The 25,150-nt window shown below is 34.8% G+C and overlaps 1 protein-coding gene across 5 annotated transcripts in view; it reads left to right on the top strand.

Moving 5' to 3' along the window:
• The window catches only part of LOC136041735 (NGFI-A-binding protein homolog), a 183,924-nt gene that overhangs the window by 73,154 nt on the left and 85,620 nt on the right, over window positions 1–25,150 (top strand). For all 5 annotated transcript variants that reach the window (XM_065726484.1, XM_065726483.1, XM_065726485.1 and 2 more), the window contains 3 exons: window positions 2,724–2,960; window positions 8,582–8,706; window positions 15,002–15,172. In XM_065726484.1, the coding sequence (XP_065582556.1) occupies window positions 2,724–2,960; window positions 8,582–8,706; window positions 15,002–15,172 (533 nt within the window). The remainder of the gene's footprint in view (window positions 1–2,723; window positions 2,961–8,581; window positions 8,707–15,001; window positions 15,173–25,150) is intronic.

Below are 25,150 nucleotides of genomic sequence, written 5' to 3'. Positions count from 1 at the left end.
AACGTCTTATCTTATACTTTTTCCAAAAATGTTTCTAAAATGTGAAAAAGACTTTACTTTTTTGCATTAGTGCTAGGGATTAGCCTCCAGAGGTACATTTACTTAAATAAGGGTCAGGAAAAGATTAAAAGAAGGTCTTCTGCAGCATGACTATATGTTTCTCCTCCATTTTGCTTTCTGATTTTTTTTTTATTTATATTTTATCGACTATGTTTCTCTCTCTGCTTTTTCTTATCTACATGTCTAGAGCCATAGAAACAGCCTTTTAGATCTAAATTGTAAAAAAAAAGTTCTTCGTTATTATTCTTATTATCTTGAAGCACATGAAAAAATACCTCTGCTTTATGTTATTTTAAACCCCCTAATCCAAAACATATTTCAATTTACGGCTCGGAACTAGGGACTCTATAAATTACATTTCCAACAAACCAAATCAGACTTTTTGGCTTCCCAATACTTTATCAAGTCGCAAATCAGACGATGAAAAATTTTGCCAACTGTAGCTGGCCAACTAAGATAAAGGATTATCCCCAATCAACGATTAAGGGGGTTTGTCTTAATTTTGTTTTCGGAGGTGATTTCCAGCCAACCAATCAGATCGTTTAAAATTTGAACTCTTACTTGATGTTATCATCTTTGCGAATTTCCTTGTAATATCTTGCGAATTTCCTCTGTAATATTCCTTGTCTCCTTTTATAGTTTCTGTTATCATATTAAATAAAAAAAACAAGTTTTTTCAACTGAAAGTAAGGAGTGACATCAAAACTTAAAACGCACAGAAATTACTTCGTATATGAAAGAGGCTGCTTCCTCATCAACGCCCCGCTCTTTACGCTAAAGTTTGACTCTTTCTCTCAATTCTTCTTTCTAAAACAGTAAAAAACTTTAGCGTAAAGAGCGGGGCGTTGATGAGGAAGCAGCCTCTTTCATATACGAAGTAATTTCTGTGCATTTTAAGTTTTGATGTCACTCCTTACTTTCAGTTGAAAAAACTTGTTTTTTTTATTTAATTTCTGAACGTTTTTGAATCAATGCATGTTTTGATTTTGGCTCTCCGCAGAAGAATAATCAAAACGAAATTTGCATTTTTTTTTTGGCTCAATGGCTTTCTCATAATTTTGATCCAATGATTTTGAGAAAAAAAGAGCGGGGGACGAAGCCTAGTTGCCCCCCGATTTTTTGGTTAATTAAAAAGGCAACTAGAACTTTTAATTTTTTACGAATCTTTTTATTGGTAAAAGATTTACGTAACTTATAAATTAGCTTACGTTAAGAACTTTTGTATTCTCATGTTTTTATTACATATATGAGGGGATTCGCCCCATCGTCAGTACCTCGCTCTTTACACTAAAGCTAAATTTTATACCAATTCATTAAGAATGACCCCCTGAATCACAAAAGCCGTAGAATAATTATTATTTCGGTAATTGAAATTACCGAAAATACTTTAGCGTAAAGAGCGAGGTATTAGAAGGAGGTGAGCCCCTCATATGGGTAATAATTTCTGTTTGTTTTAAGTTTTATTGCTGTTCCTTACTTCCAGCTGAAAAAGCTTTTTCACTTTTATTTTTTAATTGTTTTTTTTAAATAATGCTAGTAAATCCTGCTCTCCCTTCATGGAAATTTTCTTCTCCCATTACAAATTCTTGAAGGAAAGTTCCCCCAGCATATCCCTCTCTTCTCAACCCCTCCCCCAAACCAAAAAAATCCTCCTGAAAACGCCTGTATACTTCCCAATAACCATTACTATATGTAAGCACAGGTCAAAGTTTGTAACGTGTTGCCCCTCCCACGGGGACTGCGGGGGAGTAAGTCGTCCCCAAAGACATAGTTATAAGGTTTTTCGACTACGCTGAATAAAATGGCTATCTCAGAATTTTGATCCGTTGACTTTGGGAAAATAATTAGCGTGGGAGGGGGCCTAGGTGCCCTCCAATTTTTTGGTCATTTAAAAAGGGCACTAGAACATTTCATTTCCGTTAGAATGAGCCCTCTTGCAACATTCTAGGACAACTGGGTCGATACGATCACCCCTGGGAAAAAAAAACAAAAAACAAAAAAACAAAAAAACAAATAAACACGCATCCGTGATCTGCCTTCTGGCAAAAAATGCAAAATTCTACATTTTTGTAGATAGGAGCTCGAAACTTCTACAGTAGGGTTCTCTGATACGCTGAATCTGATGGTGTGATTTTCGTTAAGATTCTATGACTTTTAGGGGGCGTTTCCCCCTATTTTCTAAAATAACGCAAATTTTCTCAGGCTCGTAACTTTTGATGGGTAAGACTAAACTTGATGAAACTTATATATTTAAAACCAGCATTAAAATGCAATTCTTTTGATGTGGCTATTGGTATCAAAATTCCATTTTTTAGAGTTTTGGTTACTATTGAGCCGGGTCGCTCCTTACTACAGTTCGTTACCACGAATTGTTTGAAATGATTATTATGCTTTATTTTGTTCTATAATTTAAAACTTACGTTACATTTTTTAATTCTAATCTCCTAGTCTCTTTTAGAAGATTTAACTGTTAAAAATTGAAGCGGGCAAAAAATTTATTCTAATGGGGAAGGGGCACTCCAAAAATAGGATTAGGTCGGGAAGAAAATTCCACCGTCAAATTCAACATGCATAAACAAACGAGGGTCAAAACACAGCAGCAATAAGCAAAGTCAGGCGTTTTTTTTTAACTAAATACTACAGTAAACAATTATGTGTTTCAGGTCTCTTTCAGTCGCCACTATTTTCATCATTACCTTTATCGGGCTTTCCATTACCAATTTCGCTGTCACTTGGATCCAATCAAATAAATTGTCCTACTCAAGGGTCCTCAAGCTCAAGGCCCCAAAGTGCTGCAAGTGGAAAAAATGAACGAAATCCCTCGCCACAACCTTCAGTTAGGTCAAGCCCACCGTCGCCAGTTTTGTCTATTCATGGCAGCGGAGCTCCACAGAGCCAAGGTAATTTTGATTACTATTACTATTTTTACTTACTATTTTAATTACTATTTTAATTTCATTACTATTTTATATTACTATGTAATTGCTATTGCTTGTCTCTTTTACCTTTCTTCTCTTCACTCACGATTGTTCTGTCATATATTTCTCAGACTAGAGGCAAATATTTAGGACTTATTTTTTTTTTGGGGGGGGGGGTACATTTTAAATATCCCCTAATTTGAACAAAAATGCAAAAACAAAAAATAGGTGAATTACATGGGTAAATATGAGAAAATTGTCAAAGAGTTGGTCTGACGAAAAATGTTAAAAGTAAACCAATGGCGTATGGTTTTTCTGAGTGCCAGGAAAACGTTGTCCGCTTCCTCCAAATACAAAATTTAAAGCCCAGTGTTCCCCTTCCCCCGAAAAAATATTTTCTTAAGAGTTCCAACTCGAACCCCCAGCCGTGAGACAAACCATGATGCACTCACAATCCTAGGTATAAAATTGTTCACCTTTTTATGAAGCCTGCATATTGTATTCGATCTACCACTTCTGATTGTAAAATAATTCCGGTGGAAAGTTCGCCTTAGTTACCCCCCTACGTAGCATCAAAGGATCGTTTTTATGGCACTTGGTATTTACCAAATGACATATAGTGATCGCAAATTCTATCGGTCTGTCTGTCTGTCGGTCTGTCAGTCCCGGTTTTGCTAGTTTAGGCACTTCCAAATAAGCTAGGACGATGAACTTTGGCAGGCATATCAGAGACAAGACCAGGTTAAATTATAAATAGTCGTTTCCCAGATTCAACCATCTGGGGGGGAGCGGGGGTACGGTTAATCCTGAAAATTAGAAAAAATGAGGCATTTTTAACTTACGAATGGGTGATCGGATCTTAATGAAATTTGATATTTAAAAGGCTATTGTGTCTCAAAGCTCTGATTTTAAATCCCGACTGTATCCGGTGACATTGGGGGGAGTTGGAGGGGGAAACCTAAAATCTTAGGAAACGCTTAGAGTGAAGGGGTCGGGATGAAACCTGGTGGGAAAAATAAACACAAGTCCTAGACATATGATTGGCATAACTCGAACGGATCCACTCTCTTTGGGGGAGTTGGGGGGAGGGTTAATTCTGAAAAATTAGGAAAAAATGAGGTATTTTTAACTTACGAAGGAGTGATTGGATCTTAATGAAATCTCATATTTAGAAAGACCTCGTAACTCATATCTCTTATTTAATACCCTGATTGGATCCAACGTCATTGGGGGAGTTGGGGGGACCGGAAATCTTGGAAAACGCTTGGAGTGGAGAGATCAGCATGAAACTTGGTGGGAAGAATAAGCACAAGTCTTAGATACGTGATTGACATAACCGGACATAACCGGACTCTCTTTGGGGGAGTTGGAGGGGTGTTAATTCGGTAAAATTAGAAAAATTGATGTATTTTTGACTTAAGAACAAGTGACCCCACCTTAATGAAATTTGATATTTAGAAGGCGCTTATGTCTGAGAGATCTTACTGTAAATCCCGACCAGATCTGGTGACATTAGGGAGAGTTGGAGGAGAAAACCGGAAATCTTGGAAAACGCTTAGAGTGGAGAAATCGGGATGAAACTTGGTGGGTAGAATAAGCAAATGCCGTAGATACATGATTGAAGTAACCGGACTGGATCCGCTCTCTTTGGGGGAGTTAGGGGGGTCCAGTGCTTTGGCGAGTTCGATGCTTTTGGACGTGATAGGACGATGAAAATTGGTAGGCGTGTCAGGAACATGCACAAATTGACTTGATAAAGTCGCTCTTCCCGATTCGACCATCTGGGGGGCCGAAAGGAGAGGAAAAACTAGAAAAATGAGGTATTTTTAGCTTACGAGTGGGCGATGGGATCTTAATGAATTTTAATATTTAGAAGGACCTCGTGTCTCAGAGCTCTTATTTTAAATCTAGACCGGCACTAAGCCTCTGATTTTCCTTTTAAATGAATCTATTGATTCTTAGAATTTTGCTAGAGCTCAAGCCATGTAAGCTCTTGGCTCTTACGATCTCGTCACAAGTGTCATATGAGCTCTTAGCTCTTGCTAGATGAGTCACTGGCTAGGTGTTATGGACCCTTTCTAATTATATTAATTAAAATGATTGGGACTAACTTTGTGATGCTGATGGTTCAGCGACCGAAGATTATATTTACTAGGATATTTACATCTTTTGTGATGATCGACTACTAAGGTCGTATCTAGAGGGCTGGGGGTAAGGGGTTTGAACAACTCCCTCGAAATGTTTTTCTGATTCTTAATATTGTAACAAAATGATAAATTCTCAAGCGTTTTTTAATGTTTTTGTAACCCCGCCCAATGAAAAATCCTGGATACGGGCCTGCTGACTTCATACTGACTGTTGTTTTCTTTCTTTTACATTTTAATAAGTATGTCATGGTCTACCGTTAAATTAACCCTTAAGAAAAGCTAGGACTAACTAATATGCGAGGGAGACAGTCCGTATCGACATGGTACAGTTACCTTGGAAACATAGGTATCCAGGACCTTGATAATGGGGCATTAAAAAAAAAAGAATTGCAGAAAAAATTTCATGTTTCATTTTGACAATATTACTCTTTTTTCATGCGTTTTGGCTATATCAATATTGAGCTTCACAAAGCAGCTGTTATTCCGACCTTTTTCGGATACACTTTTGTGAAGAAAGACTACAGAAAAACACTGATTATTATTAAATCATATATTATGCTTAATAATAATATATGCTCAATAATAATACTAATAATACTAGTGCAAATGATTAAATTAAGTAAGAATAAATGCTAAGATTGGAATTCATTTCGAAAAGTATGGGAGAAGAAGCTAACATCGTGATTGTGCGTCGTAAAAGTTTTTGACGAGTTTTCGACAAAATGGAATTTTGATACCAATAGCTACATCAAAAGAATTGCATTTTAATGCTGATTTTAAATATATAGGTTTCATCAAGTTTAGTCTCACCCATCAAAATTTACGAGCCTGAGAAAATTTGCCTTATTTTAGAAAACAGGGGGAAACACCCCCTAAAAGTCATAGAGTCTTAACAAAAATCCCACCATCAGATTCAGCGTATCAGAGAACCCTATTGTAGAAGTTCCAAGCTCCTATCTACCAAAGGGTGAAATTTTGTATTTTTTGCCAGAAGGTAGATCACGGATGCGTGTTTATTTTTTTGTTTTTTTGTTTTTTTTTCCAGGGGTGATCGTATCAACCCAGTGGTCTTAGAATGTTGCGAGAGGGCTCATTCTAACGGAAATGAAAAGTTTTAGTGCCCTTTTTAAGTGACCAAAAAAGTTGGAGGGCACCTAGGCCCCCTCCCACTCTAATTATTTTTCCAAAGTCAACGGATCAAAATTCTGAGATAGCTATTTTACTCAACGTATTTGAAAAACCTTGTAACCATGTCTTTGGGGACGACTTACTCCCCCACAGTCCCCGTGGGAGGGGCTACAAGTTACAGACTTTGACCAGTGCTTACATCTACTAATGGTTATTGGGAAGTGTACAGACATTTTCAGGGGGATTGTTTGGTTGGGGGAGGGGTCGAGAAGAGGAGGATATATTGGGGGAACTTCCAATCGAGTAATTTGTCATGGGGGACGAAAATTTCCATGAAGGGAGCGTAGAATTTTCAAGCATTATTTAAAAAAAAACAATGAAAAAATAAATCTAAAAAAAATGTCAACTGGAAGTAAGGAGCAGCATTAAAACTAACTAACAGAAATTATTACGCATATGAGGGGCTCACCTCCTCCTAATACCTCGCTCTTTACGCTAAAGTATTTTTAGTAATTTCAACAATTTATTCTACGCCTTTTGTGATTCACGGGTCATTCTTAATGAATTGGGACAAAATTTAAGCTTTAGTGTAAAGAGCGATGTACTGACGAGGGGGTGAATCCCCTCATATATGTAATAAGAACATGAGAATACAAAAGCTCGTTACGTAAGCTAATTTATAAGTTACGTATATCTTTTACTAATAAAAAAATTCGTAGAAAATTAAAAGTTCTAGTTGCCTTTTTAAGTAACCAAAAAATCGGAGAGCAACTAGGCTTCCTCCCCCACTCTTTTTTTTTCAAAATCATTCGATCAAAACTATGAGAAAGCCATTTAGCCCCCCCAAAAAATATGCAAATTTCGTTTTAATTATTCCTCTGCGGAGAGCCAAAATCAAAACATGCATAGACTCAAAAACGTTCAGAAATTAAATATAAAAAAACAAGCTTTTTTTTAATTGAAAGTAAGGAGCGACATTAAAACTTAAAACGAACAGAAATTACTTCGTATATGAAAGGGGCTGCTTCCTCATCAACGCCCCGCTCTTTACGCTAGAGTTTGACCTTTTTTCTCAATTCTACTTTATTTAACAGTAAATAACTTTATCGTAAAGAGCGGGACGTCGAGGGAGGAATCATCCCCTTGAGGGTGGAAGAGGCCGTCGTAGAGGCCTTGCCTGGGTAGGGAATTTAAAGTTCCGAAACCCTATGGGCAAGTGTGTATTCTCCTGATGAGCCCTTGTGTCGGGTTGTTGCCTCTGAATTATTTGTCCCTTTTTTTAACTGTTTTTGATATTTGGTAAATGACGACTTATACTTACTTACGACACGACTGCCTGTCCATGGATTATTCTTTATGGTTGATTGTGTATGGCTATGCTGTTTGACCTATATAATTGTATGGAGGAGTAAGGTTAAGGCCTCATTCAATTACTGATCTATATTAATTACTAATGTAGGAAAACAGTCTTCCTTTTCTCCTTCTGTCTTTTTATTACGTGTTTTTGTTGTTGCATTGGTGATTTCTTTTTTATATATATATTTCTTTTTTATATTCTTTTTTTATTTTCTTTTATATATATATATATATATATATATATATATATATATATATATATATATATATATATATATATATATATATATATATATATATATATATAATGCACTATGGTACATTAACCTTCTTTTTCTTAGGAACAAATTTCACATCTTCAGTCTCTTTGGAACTACCAAACCTACCACGCAAAGGCTTATGTTCAGTATTTAAGAAACAAAAGATGATCACTGCGAAATTATGAAAATATCAAAAATTCGTTTTAGGTTTTGCAAATTGGAAATCTAAAAGAAACGAGGAAATGGGTTTGAAAAAGAATTTAGAAGTAGATTTAGTCCCACACTGTTTTTGAAAATGCATAATAAAATTTCTAGGCAAATATTTTTGACTTGATCCCTGGATTAATAATAAGTAAAAATAGGCTCTTTGCATGAATCAGTTAAGTAAGTTTATATTCTCACTTCTTATTTGGGTTCATAAGGTGACTGAAAGTTTTTAGACCCTTTACTTCTCGAAATTTGACCCTCTTACGTCGCATAATTCATCACAATTCTTTCTGATTTGGATAAAGATAATTTCCAGTACTGTACAAAAAAGGTTAAATAGCAAAAAAATAAACAGTAAAAAATTAATAGATGAGAAATGGCGAAATAATATTTTTGCTATTTTGTTAGTCAATATTTCTTTTTTTTACTTATTTGAACTATAACGTTTACCGCATCATTTTATACAAAGCACCTTTATCTCATTAGTTCCTTTTTTCCTTTTTAGGAATTTTGGGAGAAACAATTAGTCCCAGTTCAGCAGTTGCTTCTGGTCTCATTTCAGCAGGCCAAGGCTCTAGTCAGGGATCTAATTTTCCACAGGAAGTGCCTGGATCCCCGGAGCCAAACCAAGTAAGAAGAAAATTCAAATTAATTTTTGTTTCCCTGTCAAGAGATAGGCAAAAGAGAATTCAGGAGAAATTAAAACTATTAGCTTCTATCACTTTTTTTTATCGTGGCCACAATTTAGCCACGAAATTTCAAAAGGTATTATGTTACATAATTTAGATTTTAGAGGAGAGAAGAAACACTAAAAATTGCTCTGATTTTCCAACTGTTATTAAAGACCAAACGTAGAGCGAAAGATTTTTCAAGTTGAATAAAAAAGTTTTTAACTGAATAAATACGAATGTCATCTAGATCTCATTTTACCGGTTGTTAAAATTTTTATTCTCGCTTTTTCGAAGGACTGCAAAATTGGAAAAATTGATGAAAAGCGGTCTTCACCACAAAAACAAATCGCCTCGTGAGACAAACTTTTGCTATTTTATATTTCTTAAAAAACTTGAGAACATTTCTTAGAAAACGACGTAGGACAGTTTTGAATGATTTCCCCTTTTTAGAATTATCGCTCTAATGGCTAAGCGTAAATCAATAGGCTAATCAGAGCTAACTAATTAAACTCTTCTGCTAGAATCATACCCATATTTTTATTTATTAGCTAACTGTTCTATTTATTTGAATCTGACTTTGCTTACAAATCATTAATTGCATTAATGCAATTAATGATTTGCAGAATCATTAATTATCTCGTCAAGAATGCTGATGAAGGCATGGGAAAAAATAAAGATCTCAGATTTAATTTGCTTATACTTACCTCCAAATTTGTCCTCTACTTTAATTTACAAAATAAAATTTCAAACATTACAAAACGATTAAAAACAGTTAGATTATTTCTTTGAAATTTTTTGCCCCTAAAATTTCTACACCCGAGGCAAGTTCCCCTCTGTCGCCCTGAAACCGCTGCTGCTCGGACCCATCTTTAGTCTACTCATAACTGAAAACTACGATATTCTAAGTTTATTCTTTCGGTTGTTTCAAATTTATGAAGATTTTGGGTAGTAGCACATTTTCGTCAGTTTTGCCACGTTGAATGGCGAAAACAAATAAGTAAAACTTGTTAAATTTGACAGCGCTTTTCATCCGTAAAAATTCAAACATTGGCAATGCTTTAATTCATAAAGACAACTACACATATAAAGAATTTTCTTAAGTTGTTTGGTGCCATATCTTCCAGCTTGTTTCTGCTGATTTCCCCCCACAAATCTTCTTTTTTGAATTTTGCGCCCGCTACTATCAAAAACTAAGTAGCTACACGCGGAGTTATTTTTGTTTCTTTTTTTTAGTGTAAATCAGATTCCCAATTTTTTATATAGTTTTTTTTAGTTTTTTGTTTATAAAGAATGTTGTTTGGTGCCATATAAAGAAAGTTGTTTGGTGCCCATATGTTCCAGCCTGTTTCTGCTTATTTTTCACCCACATTTCTTCTTTTTCTAATTTCGCGCCCGCTACTATCAAAAACTACGTAGCTGCACATGGATGTATTTTTTAGTATAGTTTTAGTTATAGATTGAAATAAACTTAGACCTTTAATTGGTATTCAAACTTTAATTTAAAATAAACTTTGTTTTTGAACCCTTTTTGTTTTTGATTTCCCTTTTTAGAATTGCTGCTCTCACATGTTTGATTTCAAACACATGAATCGATTGAGCTGGTAAACTCGACCATTTAATTTTTTTTCAATGTTCGTAGTTCTGTGTGAATTTGACGCGAATTAATTAAATTATAAATTGTTAACATTCGACCAAATGACGGACAATTTGTAAAATTTCACATTCGGTATTCTTTTCCAATAGGATTGCCGTGAAAACAACGCAGAACAGTTTTGGACGATTTCCCTTTTTTAGAATTGTTGCTCTGATGGCTAAGCGTAAAAACAATAAGTTAATCAGTACTTAAACAATTAAACTCTTCTGTAAGAACCATACCCATATTTTTATTTATTAACCAACTGTTTCATTTAGTTGAATCTGATTTTTCTTACTTAAGCCTTTTCAAAATCATTAATTACTCGTTAAGAACGGTGATGAAGGTGCGAGAAGTTGAAATTAGATTCCTAATTTTTTATAGTTTTTTAAGATATACATGACCGTAAATTTCCACTGAACTAATTCAAAAACGGAAAATTTGATTTTTCACCATCCTAGATGCTTCAAAGTACTGATTTTGCTCCTGTGTCAACTGCTTCGAAAACCTTTCTATGTATATTTTTATAGATTTATTACCCATCATAAACGCAAAATTACAATGCTGATGTAGTGATCACAAAAAAGAAAAAAACAAGTACAATAATTCATAAGAAAACAACAATGAAATAATTCAATCAGTTGAGAACAGTTTCAGCGCTTCTGGTACCTTTCATTTTTTCTTTGCACTGCGATCAAGGGATTAGAACTTCATACAGAGGAGACAAGGAGTTGTTCCTAGTCCAAAGCATAAATATGTATAAATATCAATAAAGCATAGTTATAGAATTATGCATAAATAAATTGAGTTATAGAATTATAGATTTGACAACGCATTATTGGCCGAGTGGGTTGGTGCGCTGGTTTTGGGATCCCTTGTCTGACCCAGCTCTAAATGGGTACCTGGAGAAATCTGGGGAAGGTAAACAGGAAGGGTGTGCAAAAGCACAGGATGGCTGGCCCCCAACCCCCCATTGCACTTCCTGGCTGAAGGGCCAAGAAACGGAGATCAGCACCGCCGGTACGGACTGTAAAGTCTAATGCCGTATCCTTTACCTTACCTTTTATTATAGAAACATGTTAGAATAGCTTTTATATCCATAGGCGGAAAAAGAGACCAAACTAGCACAACGCGAGCAAATGCTGGACAACAAATGCCTAGCTAGCAAACACCTAGCTAGGACAAAAAACGCCCTAGCTAGAATCTGACGATTGGATTTAAATTTTATTACAACGATTAGAACATACAACTTCCTAGATTTAACATTCTTTTCTTGGAAAATTTCTTGGAAAATTGCCGTATCAAGATTTTACCCGATTGGAACGTCAAGATATGTGAGTGTATTCAAGTCGGATCACAAATTCACCGACATGGGTATATGGCATGGGAAAAGGTGCACGAAGCTTGCGAGATCACATGCTGTGTGTAGTCCATTTTAAATCAATTCGTCGGTTGGACCACCCTGGAATGGTCATATATATTTGGAAAACATTAACTAAATATTGTTATTAGGATCAGTTTTAATTAAAAGCAAGTTTTAAAGTTAGGTAAAGATTTGATGCAAGTGATGATCAAAATAATTAAATTATGTTACATTTAGACTAAGTAAAGAGTACAGTGCGAAAGAATTAAACCGTATTTTTCTTTTGCTAAAGATACATGTAGAATTACCCGTACCGGATCATCAGAGTCAAAATTTGTTCTGGTTTGATAGTTTACTTTTAAAAGTACTAGCCAAAGCATCTAGATCTGCAAGAGTAAAACAGTGTTTTCAGATGGAGTCTCACTTGCATCATTTAAGCGCTTTTTGCGGTGTTTGCATTTGAAATTCTTCAAGTTAGCGGATTCTTCAAAGCATATTTCAAAAATCGAACCCTCAATACGGTTTCGTTCAAGAAACGGTGCTTCAGCGCATTTCTGCAGAATTTATGCGCTCTCTTATAATAGGAATTTGGTAACACTGGCCTGTAACACTCTTTTAAGAAACAAATTTGCTCAAGCAATTTTCGGCTGACAACCTAAGGATTTTTTTAGTTGATTGCAATCAAGTTCTGTGAGAAGTTTGGTGATATCTAAAGCCCACAATTTCAAATACAATTAATTATAGTTAATTAGATCCTAACCCTCGTTGTTAGTCATCATTAGTAACATTAACACTATTATTCACATTTTATTCATGTTTTAATCAATATGTAATTCTATGCTTACACAATATTTACCTTAAATAGTAGGTCACTAGCGCTTACTTTCCCTCAAGTTTAAAATTATGATTTATATTTGACAACCAGCTCTAATAAATTTCCTAACCACGAGAAAGAAGATGCTCCCTCCCTTAAAAAGGCCAGGTCAGATTAGAGCTGAAAAATCCTTCTGTTGATTGTCTTTATGACAAGTATTTAAACCCCGTTCTTTCTCTGTCATCTTCTGAACTTTTTTCAACTGCGAAAGAAAACCTCCCCCTTTACTCTTCTACTTTTTACATTATATCTGCCATTTTTACCTATAATACTACCCAGATACGCGAAGCTATTCACTCAGAAAGCTAGTACTCAATTTCATTGGATTATGGTTAAGATGGATTTTTTTTTTTTTTTTTTTTTTTTTTTAGAGATTATCGTCCCCTTCCCTTCATATAAAGGGGGTATAGATACCCAAAGCCCAACTATGACACTCGTCTGTACCGCCATCATGCTTGGAAGAGATCTGATTGCCTTTTCTAGTAGATGTAACGATTAAAAAATTTAAAGAACCACCCTCCCTTATCCTAGCCTTTCAATCAAATTCGAACCAGCCGTTTTTTAATCAAAATAGTGGGGATCTAGGATTCTAACTCTGACCTCTCCAAAATGATTTGCAAGAAATTTAAAAGAGATAGTAAATTTAGATCTCGTATTCTGCAAGAGATTATTCCATGGTATAAGAGTCTAATATTCAATAGTTCCTGGGAATTTCAATTTTTGAGCTAGGACAGTTGTGTTTTGTTTATTGCTGTCACTGTTTAGTACGCTGTATTAGAGATTTCTATTTCTTCTGAAAAACCAATGGAAATATTTCTAACTTTAATGATATTTTTCTTTTTTCTTCTTCGTCCGCAAACTGGAAAACTCTTCTGAATTTTACAACTTACCCTTAACGAGTCGTATTAAAAGGGAAAGGGGGATTTTTTCCCTTTTCGTGTTAAATTTTAATTCAAAGAGTTTGTAGTAACAAACTTTAAGTAGTGAACGACCCTGGCAAGAGTAATCAAATTTCTAAATGAAGAACGTTTGATAGTAATGTTGTTATAGAAAGAATTTACTGTTAATGATTTTATATATTGAAAAAATGAATTTTGAACTTACTGACTAAAAGTTATTAGCGCACACAAAAGTAAATAATTTTAGAAAAGGGAAATAAAATCTGAAAGAAGAGTGTGATCTTTACAAAAGTATAAATTAAACCAATGCTATCAATGGTATGGGATAGTATGGAAATAATATCACAGCGATTATGGTAGGAGGTAAGGTTGATTGTCTGTTCGGTGCAGAGTCAAGAGTTAAGCTGGGTTTTGTCCCATTCCCGTTTATATGAATTCTTTCATTAGACCTTGCCCTAAGGAATATAGATAAGTCAATGGAAAGAATTAGTATCAAGTGGGAAGGTAAAACTCTCCTAGAATGAGATTATGGACATGACCCGAGTGTCCTATACAAAATTGTTAGCGAAATGAAGAAATTGTAAGTTTTGAGAGTTCAGGGTGCTAAAATAGGTTTGAAAATTACTTTGAGATGACTAAGTCATTTAGACTAATATTAATTGTCTGTGAAGAGCTAATTTAGGTAAAGTGAAAATCAATCAAATGGTAGGCTGTACTTACCTATGTAGCATTATTACTAAAGATGATTGATACAACGAAGGTCTAAAAATTGGAATACCCAAGGCACAGGGAAATTTTTCACAGTCAAAAAAGGTTTTGAATTGTAATATAGGTCTTTGAACTAAGATTAGAATGCGCAAAGCCATTCTAATGACTGTGGCACTGAAACGGAGGTGCTTTGAAAGGCTGTGGAGGTCATGAAACGTCTTTTACGAGAAGTTCTCAAAAGGATAATTTTATTCTGCAGAACATATATCTACGAAAAAGCTGTAGGAAATATAGGGTTCAACCCTACTTTCTGCCCTCATAATGACAGAAAGGTAAAGATGATTAGGCCAAGTTTTATGCATGAAGGATGATAGGTTGCCAGAGATTGTCCTTTTCGGCCATCTATCTTGGGTTAAACAAAAGTAGGTCACCCCGAATTAGGTGAGAAGACGTCATAAGAAAGTATTTAAAGTAAATCGAACAATCACCCGAGCGTTTCAAGAGTAAAGGTCTAAAGATATCGGAATGGGGGAGGAGAATGAGCAGTTGTACCCTCAGGTAGCTAGGTGCTGATCTAACTGTCAAGCAGTATTGGTGGTAACCTAGGGCTGAGCTTCTAATGTATGTATTTTTTTTTGTACTGATGTTGCTGATCTTGCTGCAAAAAACCTTTTTGTGTATTTTGTGTGGCTTCTGACAAAATTATGGGGGGGGGGGAATGTTCCTTATTTCCCTTTGGGATATCGTGGCTATTATTTAAGGATAATTATGTTTCAGTGTGTATCAGAATATCCATTGAGCACATCGCCCAATAGTGGAGCAACTCCAGTTTTAATAGAGTCACAAATCGCACGACTTGCCGCTTCTGCCGAGCAGCTTGTGCAGTCACTTCCTGGATTCGATACAAGACCTGTGACAACAAAAAAGAAATTCTGCAAGGAGCTTGAAGTAAGCCATTTTTTCATGTATGCAGATTGCCGTACCTGTGGACACCTTGGTCCAAGGTTCTTAAACTTTTGACGGCTTTAGATCCTCAATGAATTGTCCATTATTTTCTCTCACCCCTTTGCTTAACTGTCAAATGGTGCTAATACCCAACCCATAAATGTGGGCTAAACTTAAAATTCTCAGAAGATTTTCTAAAAAATTTTTAAAGAATAAGTAAATGTTTATTTTAGTTATAGCGCTGTGCCTAAATTAACATTAGTTCCTCCGAAAAAATGTATATATTCAAGGCTTGGGCTTTAGAAATAAATCCCCTTAGCCAGACACGAACGTGGAAACGAAGGTCCCCGTAAGTCTCTAAAGTTCACTTGATTGTACTCATATTTTCTAGAAAATTTTCTTGTTTTCATGGGAGTTAGATGAAATATCACGCCCTCTCGAAGTAAGAATTAATTTCCAACAAAATTCATACGCACTTATTTGCTGCTAACTACTATTTTCTTCATTCATATATCAATAGTAAGAGCATTTTAAGTAGAAAAATTGGGGCGCGCAGGCTCTCTTATGGAGGCCTATCCCCCAAAAACGCATGTCAGACCTATATTTTCAAACTTCCTATGATAGATGCATCAAATGATTAGGGAATAGTCTCTGAAAAAATCCTAATTTGATCTATAAGAAAATCTGTTTGGTTCACTTGATTGTCATATTTTTTTTTTTTTTTGTAAAATTCACTTTTTTCCTTGGGGGTTTGATGAATGATGGAAACTGGTCGTAGGAGAATATTTGTAGAACATTATTAAGTTTGTTGTAGTTTCGGGTTACTTAAAATATTAAGCTGGGAACATAGTAATGAGGGTCTTTAAACTTCTGAAATTATAGCTTAGAACCATTTAAGTGTCGCATCATGGATATGTGTGCTATGACAAGTAGTATGTATACTAAGTATGTATACAGTAACATGTATACTATGTATCTATAGTTTCTATGAAAGAGGATTTAGTTTCTACAGAATGGGATCTAATATATCTAAGAAATGTGGGCTATAAGACATTATATTTGACTTTGGATATCTCACTGCCGGTCTTTTCTAAGGTATTTATGATAGTCCTCCATGGACAAGAGTTGAAAAATAAAAGCTCTTTTTTTCAAATGAAAGTAAAAAACGCTACTAAGACTTGTAGTGGACAAAAATTGTCCTTTATATGAAACGGTCCGCAGCTCCTCTCTACTCCCCGCTCATTATTCTAAAGTTCAACTTCTGAATAAAAAATGCTACAAAAATGAAAATAAATCTTCAAGACAACAATAAAAAAGATTGACCTTCATTTTTTGGGGGGAGAAGAGCCATGGTTTCCAATTGTACTAAAAGGAGGGGGATTATCTGGAAAATGTTACACTTGGGTGACATTCCTCCTGTCTCGTCTGTGCGGACAAGTAGAGGAACGTAATATTATATTTCACTCTCAGAGTATCTCTGAAAGGGGAGTGAAGTGGCTTTCCCTTCACATTCATGTACCACGCTTAGTTCAAGCATATGCTTCCAAATGAAAGGAGGTTAGGGGTACAAACTCTTCCCTCGCAATCTGAAGAGCACACCACGAAAAGTAGGAAAAGCTGGGGCTGATACCCACCTTTCAAGGCTCCAGGTATCCCTTCTCTGTATAGGAACACCAACTGACCTCCTCAGTATTTGATCTGCATCGATCAAACACTCTAATACCATTCGCGACACTACAAATACCTTCCACACTCACTGAAAATTTTATATGGACTTTTTTTTTCTGAAAAAGGCCACCAAGTTTCAGCATGGTGAAGTTTGGAGTCTATGTAAATGCTTTTTTATGGTTAGACATATTTAAGTTGGCCAACTTTTGCTGTTAGCCATATGGTAAACCGATTAGCCGTCTCAGATTTTACTATTGTTAGTATTTTGGCTTCAACAAAGCCAAAATTGCTAATTTCCTGCTCAAGATGACACTAATTAGCTGTTTATGTCGTTCAATATCTTTTTTAACTTCAAAAACGCATTAAAGTTTTTAAATGATTCTTCTGAGAAGCACCTATTCCAATTTAAGGCTGCTAGAACGTTAGAATGTTAAAAAAAGAAAAAAAATACAATTTTTCAATTCAATGGGTTTATTATCAATTCAAAACTAAATTGCAAACGGGAGTTCACCAGCTAGAAACTTGAACACAAAGGTCAAGCATGACTGATGACTGACGATTCCACTGACAAATACTCTTCATTTTTTTCCAATTGAATTCAAAGATCGCTTATGAATCGAACTGAGCTTCTGCAGATGAGATTTAAAATTCGATTGCCAGATCATTGTACAGTACTGTAAATGGGGTTTATAAGAGCGTTGTATAGCAGGACCAGTGTTCCCTGCGGTAAAGTGTTCTTTAGTTTCTTTATTACTCCACAATTCCACGATATCTTCAGCTCTATTGCTTGAACGTAATGCAAGAATGACAAGTTCTCATCAAGCAGGACTCCCAGGTATTTTGCAAAACGCTTTTTTGATCGACTTATCAAACTTTTGGATGTTTCGATACCACATATCTCCGGATGGACACATCCGACCCGGCAAAGAAATAAAACGCAATATTTATCAACGTTAATAATAGGATGGTTAGAATCCATCCAAAGATACGTCTCCTCGAGAAAAGCCCTAAGCTTCGAAATGAGCACTGTTTTATCCCTTTCACAACAGCCTAGTATGGTATCATCTTCAAAAGCCACAAGCTCATCATCACCTACAGGCTGAAAAGAAGCTTCATCGTGACATAGCTTACAGAAGCGAAGAATAGTGCGTGTTGGGTTTAATGCACTACTCAGATCGTTAAGATGAATCAGGAACAGCAGTGATCCTAATATTGACCCTTGGGTAACACCACAATTGATCAATGCATTATTTCCTGGGTCTTCTCCCAAATAAATTCTGGGGTCCCTCAAGTAATATCTGAACCAATCCAGAGTTTCGCCTCTTATTCCTATGTGCTCCAGTTTCCCGAGGAGAATGGGTTGTTACATAGTATCAAATGTTTTTCTGATTTCAATCAGGACCGCTGCTGGTAGAAGGAGAGAATCCAGAACTTCATTGATCCACAAACTCAGAGCTGTTAGTACATCTTGGGTGGAGTGTCCTGGTCTAAACCCAAGCTGATGAGTATTAGAAAACCCTTTTTTCCAGAAACTGGAGTAGCTGCTGCTGCATGGGTTTTTCAAAACCTTTGAAAAACATAAAGAATGGAAATTGTTAATCAAGTAAGTAAGAGGCTCTATGATTGATGAGGCAACTGCTTTTAACACATTAGTGTGTACTCAGTCGAATCCAGAAGCAGGATTTCCTTTTAGGTTTCGTATAGTCAACAGAATTTCAGATGGAGAGACAGGAGCGACTTAGTGCGCATTAGTGCTGACTTGGCGAATGCTAATCTTAAAACTCTTCATGGGGTTTCCAACGGAATTTGCACAGACATCCCTGACCAGTCTTCTTGTAAAAGAAAAAAAAAATTGCAAAATTATGTGTTTCTGTTTATAGCGGCTTAAATCCTCTGGAATAGGGTTTTTAGATATGTTTTCTTTTTTTCGTGGTACAATTTTGATGAATATTCATCTCTTTTATGTGCTTTTAGGTGGTATTTTCTCCCTACCTCTAAAATTGTGAATTTCTTTTTTTATAATTACTGTCATTAGTAACTTTGTACATAAAGAATTTTACAGATTTGGAATCACCATTAAAAATTAAATTCTTGTCACGCGTGTAATCATTTTATTTATTTATTTTTTTTTACGGTTTCATTTACTTTTAGCACAGTTTACCACGAACTGTTTGACTCTGTGTGGTCAACGCTTTTCGTTTTATTCTGCATTTTTTACTTTGTCTGTTTAAGCTTCGGAAGGAAAAAGAATTATATGCACAAAGCTAATAACCTTCGAAATAGCGCTCAGAGTTGAAAAAGCATTCAGATTATTCTTTTTTTTTGTCTAAGTACTAAGCCATACTTCCTTTATTTAAAGATTTCAACTAGAACTTGGGTGAAATTTATAACGGTGTGTTAGACCGCAAGTTCTCAGCACAAATTATCCATACTTCCTCTGTAAATAGGCTATTCAATTGAAAGAAACAATTGATTGTAATAAAAACAAACAAAACAAATAAGCTTATTATTTTATATATTTTTGTATATTTTCTTATTGTTTTAACGATTCTCGTTTGTAATATCTTTTCTTTTTACTTTCTTCATAGACTTGCCCAAAAAGCTAACTTGATAGAGCCTTAGCAAGGGGAGGACCTTGGGGGTCTCGACTTGGGTTGCCCCATTCTCAGTACTGCACTCTTTATGCTAAGTCGAATTTTTGTCCCAATTCCTTAAGAACAACTCCTGAATCACAAGGGCTATTTAATTAGAATAAGAATCATTTCTAAAAGTTCTAAAAACATTTGCGTAAAGAGCGAAGTATTGAAGAGGAGACAACCCTCATATACGGAAGAATTCTTCAACTTTATAAAAATTTAATGTTGCTCCGTACTTTCAGTTGAAGTTTATTCTTTATTAGTTAATTCAACTAGAGGTCGTGCCTGCTTAGAACTGATGGAGGAAATTTCCTCCCTAATATTACCTAGAGAAGCATGAAGTTATGCTAGCGGGAATTATTGTACATAGTAGTGTGAAAAACCATAAGAAGTAGTGAACAATTTAAGATTTTCTTTTTTATTCACTATTTTTTTAAGGAGTTGGTTTCATTGTTTTTTTTAAAGATCTTATCTGGTTAAAAATGAAATTGCTCAGATAATAGCTTTTTGTTAGTCTTTACCTACATTTGTTTCCTTGCTTTTCATAGCAAGACTTCGTTCCCTTTTATTTTCTCAGATCCAATCTGGTTCAATACTATATTGTTTAGATAACTACTTTTTGTCAGGAGACAAAAGGGGATTCTAGCAAAATATAATGACTGTGGTTGCGTTAAGCCTCTTGCTCACTTTGTTTTTTTTTTACCTTTTTTTTGCTTTGCGTAGAATTCACTGACATAAAGACGATAAATTCATTTTGTACACGAAACACAAGAAAATAACAGGAATAAAGCTATTTACCTAGAAGAGCTCTTTCGCGCCAAAAAATACAGCTGACAAGTAACGTTCAATTTAAGGTTTCTCTCTTCTTTGCGATTCTTTAAACATTTGCTTTTACATGATGCTAGAAGCAAGACATTCAGGCTTTCTTTTATTTTCTCAGATCCAATCTAGCTCAACACTAAATTGCTTGGATAACAACTTTTTGTTAGAAAACAATTTTGAAAAGAGGCTTCTGAAAAACTATCGTCAAGTAGTTTTTTTCTTTAGCTCTACTGCTGAAATCAATATTGTGAAAGTACAGAACGTGAGATAGGAGAAAATAGTGTTTTTTTTCTTATTAGCTTCTAAGAGTTTTGCAATTTCCCAAGGTTGTTTTACTGAATACCAGTTTGCTTCTTTTTTTTAATTCTATTATATATAGTTCCTTCAATAGCGAATGGAAACATAAGACACGACACTGAATCATTGTTTATTAAAAACCCAATTCTAAAATAGATTTAAAATTGTATAAAAATGAAAATAAAATATAGCTTGGCCCCTTATTAAAAATTCATGAAAATGGCGGCATTTTTGAATTCCAGTTATATTAAAATAAATCTACATAAGCCCAAAGCCTGGTTGAGCCTTCATTTAAGTATCTCACCGAGCATCAGCAAGTTTTTCTCACCATGAACGTACTACACACGAAATTATCTGTTTATAAATGAAATAATAACATAAATAAAGAGCAAAAAATAAAAGTCAACAACGATAAGACAATAAAATATATAGTTAAAACAAGATCCACATCCAGCACAGGATACTCAATCTCATAATTGAACCAAGCTCTATTCTAATAGCCCCGGGTATTCATTAGTGAACAACATTAGTGAAGAAAAGACTTTTTTTTGTTATTTTCAACTGTCTTATTTGAAATATTATACCCGTTTTTCTGTCTTTTCATGTCGTTTTATTTACAAATATGAAGGGAGTTTGGTCTTAGAAATTATTGTCGCCATAAGTCTTATTTTTGACTAATTTGTCACCCGTGTTTCTTTCTTTGAATTTCGGCAATGGCTACTGGGAGAAACCACATAATTACGTAGAGCAGTCTTTTTCGTTAGAAATTGAATTCCCAATTCAATGTCTTTAAAGATATATATGCCTATGGTTGTGCAAGCTTCTGTTTAACCAATTCAAACAGGTTGTATTTTCACTGCCCTTAGTACTTAATGTTTCTTCATCCATAGCGAGTTGTGTCTAATTGGGTTAGCAATGCTTATAGAATGAAATATTTATAATTTGAAAGATCTTCCTTTTTTAAAGTAATAAATCAATAACGTCTATACAAGGCCGTATCCTGGATTTTTTGTTCGGTGGAGACCGTATTTTCTGCAGGGGGGGGGGGGGTAAAAAAAATTAAAAAAACCTTTTGAAAAATTTGTTTATATGCATTCTTGTTACGTTTTTATGAGTCAAAAAAATTTCAGGGGTGGGATTCATAACCCTCTAACTCATCTCCTGCATACGGCTTGTGTGTATATTCATAATGTTTACAGTTACACGGTAGTTAATAAGCCTCAAAAATCAAGGGATGCAATTTTCTTTCTGCATGCAAAGCCAATCCTGGACATTTCGCTTTTGATGGGTATCTTCAGGGTGGAGGGTTAGATGAGATAATTAGAACTCAGGCCCTTACAAGACGCACAATACGCTTTTTTTTTTTTTTTTTTTTTTTTTTTTTTAAGGTTGCATGACATTTAGAAAAATTATTGAGTTTCTGCCAAAATCGTTTCCCTCCCCCAAAATCTCTAGAATGTGTCATCTAAATGTTTCTTTTTGACAGGGTTGGAGTATACTTCATTTGATTATAAAAATGTCTGTACCTACCTCGAGTGCTACTCCACTAAGTAGATAGTGGACTACTACAATTACGTTACTATACGTTATCTATGTTACTACGTTATTATAAATATGCACTAATATTTTTTGTACCCAGTTCAATTTTAGTGATTGTATCAATTTTTATTTTGTTTCTCTGCCATCCTTCTTGAGATTGGTCACTAGTATCAAAAAGGTTCGAAGTTAAGACTACCCACCCCTCTCTCTGTGTCTCCCTTAAAGCTCATACTATTTATAAATATGTTTGTGAACACGCATATGTTGAAAATGTCTACACTTCCAGTCCATAAATAGTGTACCAGTATGATTATATTGATTACATTAATTTTTTATTGTTATTCATCATCATCATCATCATTATTAAGAATTACATGCTCCCCTCTAAGATTGAGTCAAAACATCTGAAGCTTCGTAGGCGAACCTATTACCCCCTGCCCTTTCCCTTCCCCCTAGCCCTTCCTAATCATTTATAAATTTTTAATATTATTAATTTGTAACACAATAATTATTTATATAAATTATCTTTACATTTACGCTTGTGAACATGCTTATCGTTACGTCTTCTGCACAAAGTGTGTAAAAAATATATACGGGTAACTTCTATAACCAGTCGACTTCTATCGAACGTGATATTTCGCCCATTTTGATTCTGTCATTTTACTTCCATGATTCAGCCCATGATTAAAAATCTTGTTCCACAAAACAAGTTTTTCAAAGAAAAGTAAAAAGCTCCATTAAACCAAACATGAGCAGAAATAAAGTCAAATAATCTTCTAAGCGTAAAACTACAACAAATCATCATTAATAAATAAATGAAAATCAAAAACGAACAGAAATTACAACAAATAGCTGAGTCAAACACAAAATGAGCAAAAGTTAACATGAATAGGGCTTATAGCCCCTATACCTTCTCAAGACCGGAACAAAATTTGCGCTTTACTGAAAAAAAAAAACAAAAAACAAACAAATAACCGTGGATTGCCAGTTTAATTGATATATACTGATACTTATTTGTACAGATTTTGACTTTTTTTACTCATGAAAGTTAAAAAAAAATGAAAACATTTAAAACGTGTTTTGTTTTCAGTACTTATTAATGATGACTTGTGATAGTTTAGCGCTTGGGAGATTATTTGGCTTTATTTTTACTCTTTGGCTGAATGGAGCTCTTTATTTTACTTTGAAATGGAAAAATGTATTAAAATGAATTTCTTTTCGTTTTTTATTGACATAGTCTTTTCTATGGAAAAAAAATAATACTTTATACAATTTCAGTTTTTTCTATAAGAATCCATAGTTTTGGTTGCTATTTATATGTTGGAGAAACTTTTTCAACAATTTTTAATCCTCACATAAGCAGTATTTTTTAATCTAGCTTTATAGCTTCTGATGTTGACCTGAAAAATAAAACTTAATATGATTCCCTAAAGATCCTACCTATGCTATTTGAAAACCTGGATACATTTACACTTTTTTATTTATTCAAATTGTAAGAGCAGAAGTAGTGACAGTTGTAGCCCCAAATGTTTCAACTTAATACCCCCAGTCGTTCTCGATATATTGCTGAGGTGTCTTACGGGCAACCGTAAATGGAATGCCTTTGGATTTAGCCTAAAGCAACATTAAGTTTTAAAGCATAATGGACGAACTGCATAGTTATGGGGGGTTGATATGTCCAATATCCCTAAAGATATAGTTGATGGACCGCTATACTAAGCTGAACAAAATAACTGTCTTAAAATTTGGACTGGATGCATTCGGAAAATGAGTGGGCTTGAGAGAAGGGCTGCTTGCCCTCCAATCTCTTTCTGCTCTTAGAAAATCCACCAGAACTTTTAATTTTTTAATTGAAATAGCTCTTTTAAAAGTGTCAATGATATTTCTCGCTATTATTTAGTGGTGCTGCCTATGATATTTCTTATATGCCCTTTTGAAAACATGCATGCACACTGTTTTTTTCGTTTGATTGAAATTCCTTCTAAAGTGAAACTCCTCATAATATCTTTAACTTCATTAGTTACAGTAACTGTAGGGGTAGTATTAAAAAAAATACCCATAGTGCCATCTGTCTAGTTCAAAATAACCCACAACCTACCCGTAAAGGTCTAACTTAAAAATATGAGTTGTTCTTCAGACAATTCTCTGTCACCTTTTTGAAAGTCCACATGGTCATAGTATCTTTGATCTAGTTCAACATCCGCCTAAATGTTCTTTAAGAGTTTCGCCTTAATACTGTTAGCTTGCGCAATAACAATAGCTTTAGCACCATTAGAAACAGTAGGCGCAAAGCACCTTTGGTTTTTCTTCAACATCCCCTTTAACATACGCTGAAAGTTTAGGCTCAATACCATCAACCATTCCTGAAGCATTTCTGATGTCTCCGCTTCATAAACTTTGTGGACATAGTGTGCTTTGAATTGGTTTCATACAGTTTCTATACATCCCATATTTTTCGTCTCAATACCCTTAGTTTTGATAGTAGTAGTAGTAGTAGCAGTAGGATTAATAGTACTAGCCTAAGCTTTAGTGGCAGTGGTAGTAATAGAAGTAGGAATAATAGTAACAGTAGCAGTAGCATGAGTAGAAGCAGTAGTATTAGGATGAAATATTTTCTTTTGGTTAGTTCACCCCTCGCAACAAGCCCTGTTAGTTTCAATTTCATACACGTAACTGTTTTTAAGATATTGCTATTATGCCCTTTTGACTGCCTGCATACATATGGCGTGCTGTGATTCAGTTCACCTCCCTCTCCCCCCTCAAGACTCCTTGAAAATTTCACCTTCATACCCTAAAGGCATAGTTGTAATAGCAGTCTCAGTAGTAGTATTGATATTACTAGAAATAGGATTGAATAGCGGTGGTACTACTAGCAGCAGTAGCAGTAACATATTGCCTTTTGGTCAGTAAAACATCCCTCTCATCAAGTCCCGGAAGTTTCAACTTAATACTATTAGCTATTGCTATGACATCGCTGATATGTCCTTTTCAACATCTCAATACTCTTCGCCTTACAAGT

Source organism: Artemia franciscana, unplaced genomic scaffold, assembly GCF_032884065.1.
Source record: "Artemia franciscana unplaced genomic scaffold, ASM3288406v1 PGA_scaffold_36, whole genome shotgun sequence".
NCBI lineage: Eukaryota > Metazoa > Arthropoda > Branchiopoda > Anostraca > Artemiidae > Artemia > Artemia franciscana.
The sequence above is the reverse complement of the archived record's forward strand: the minus strand, read 5'-3'. Positions and strand labels throughout refer to the sequence as shown.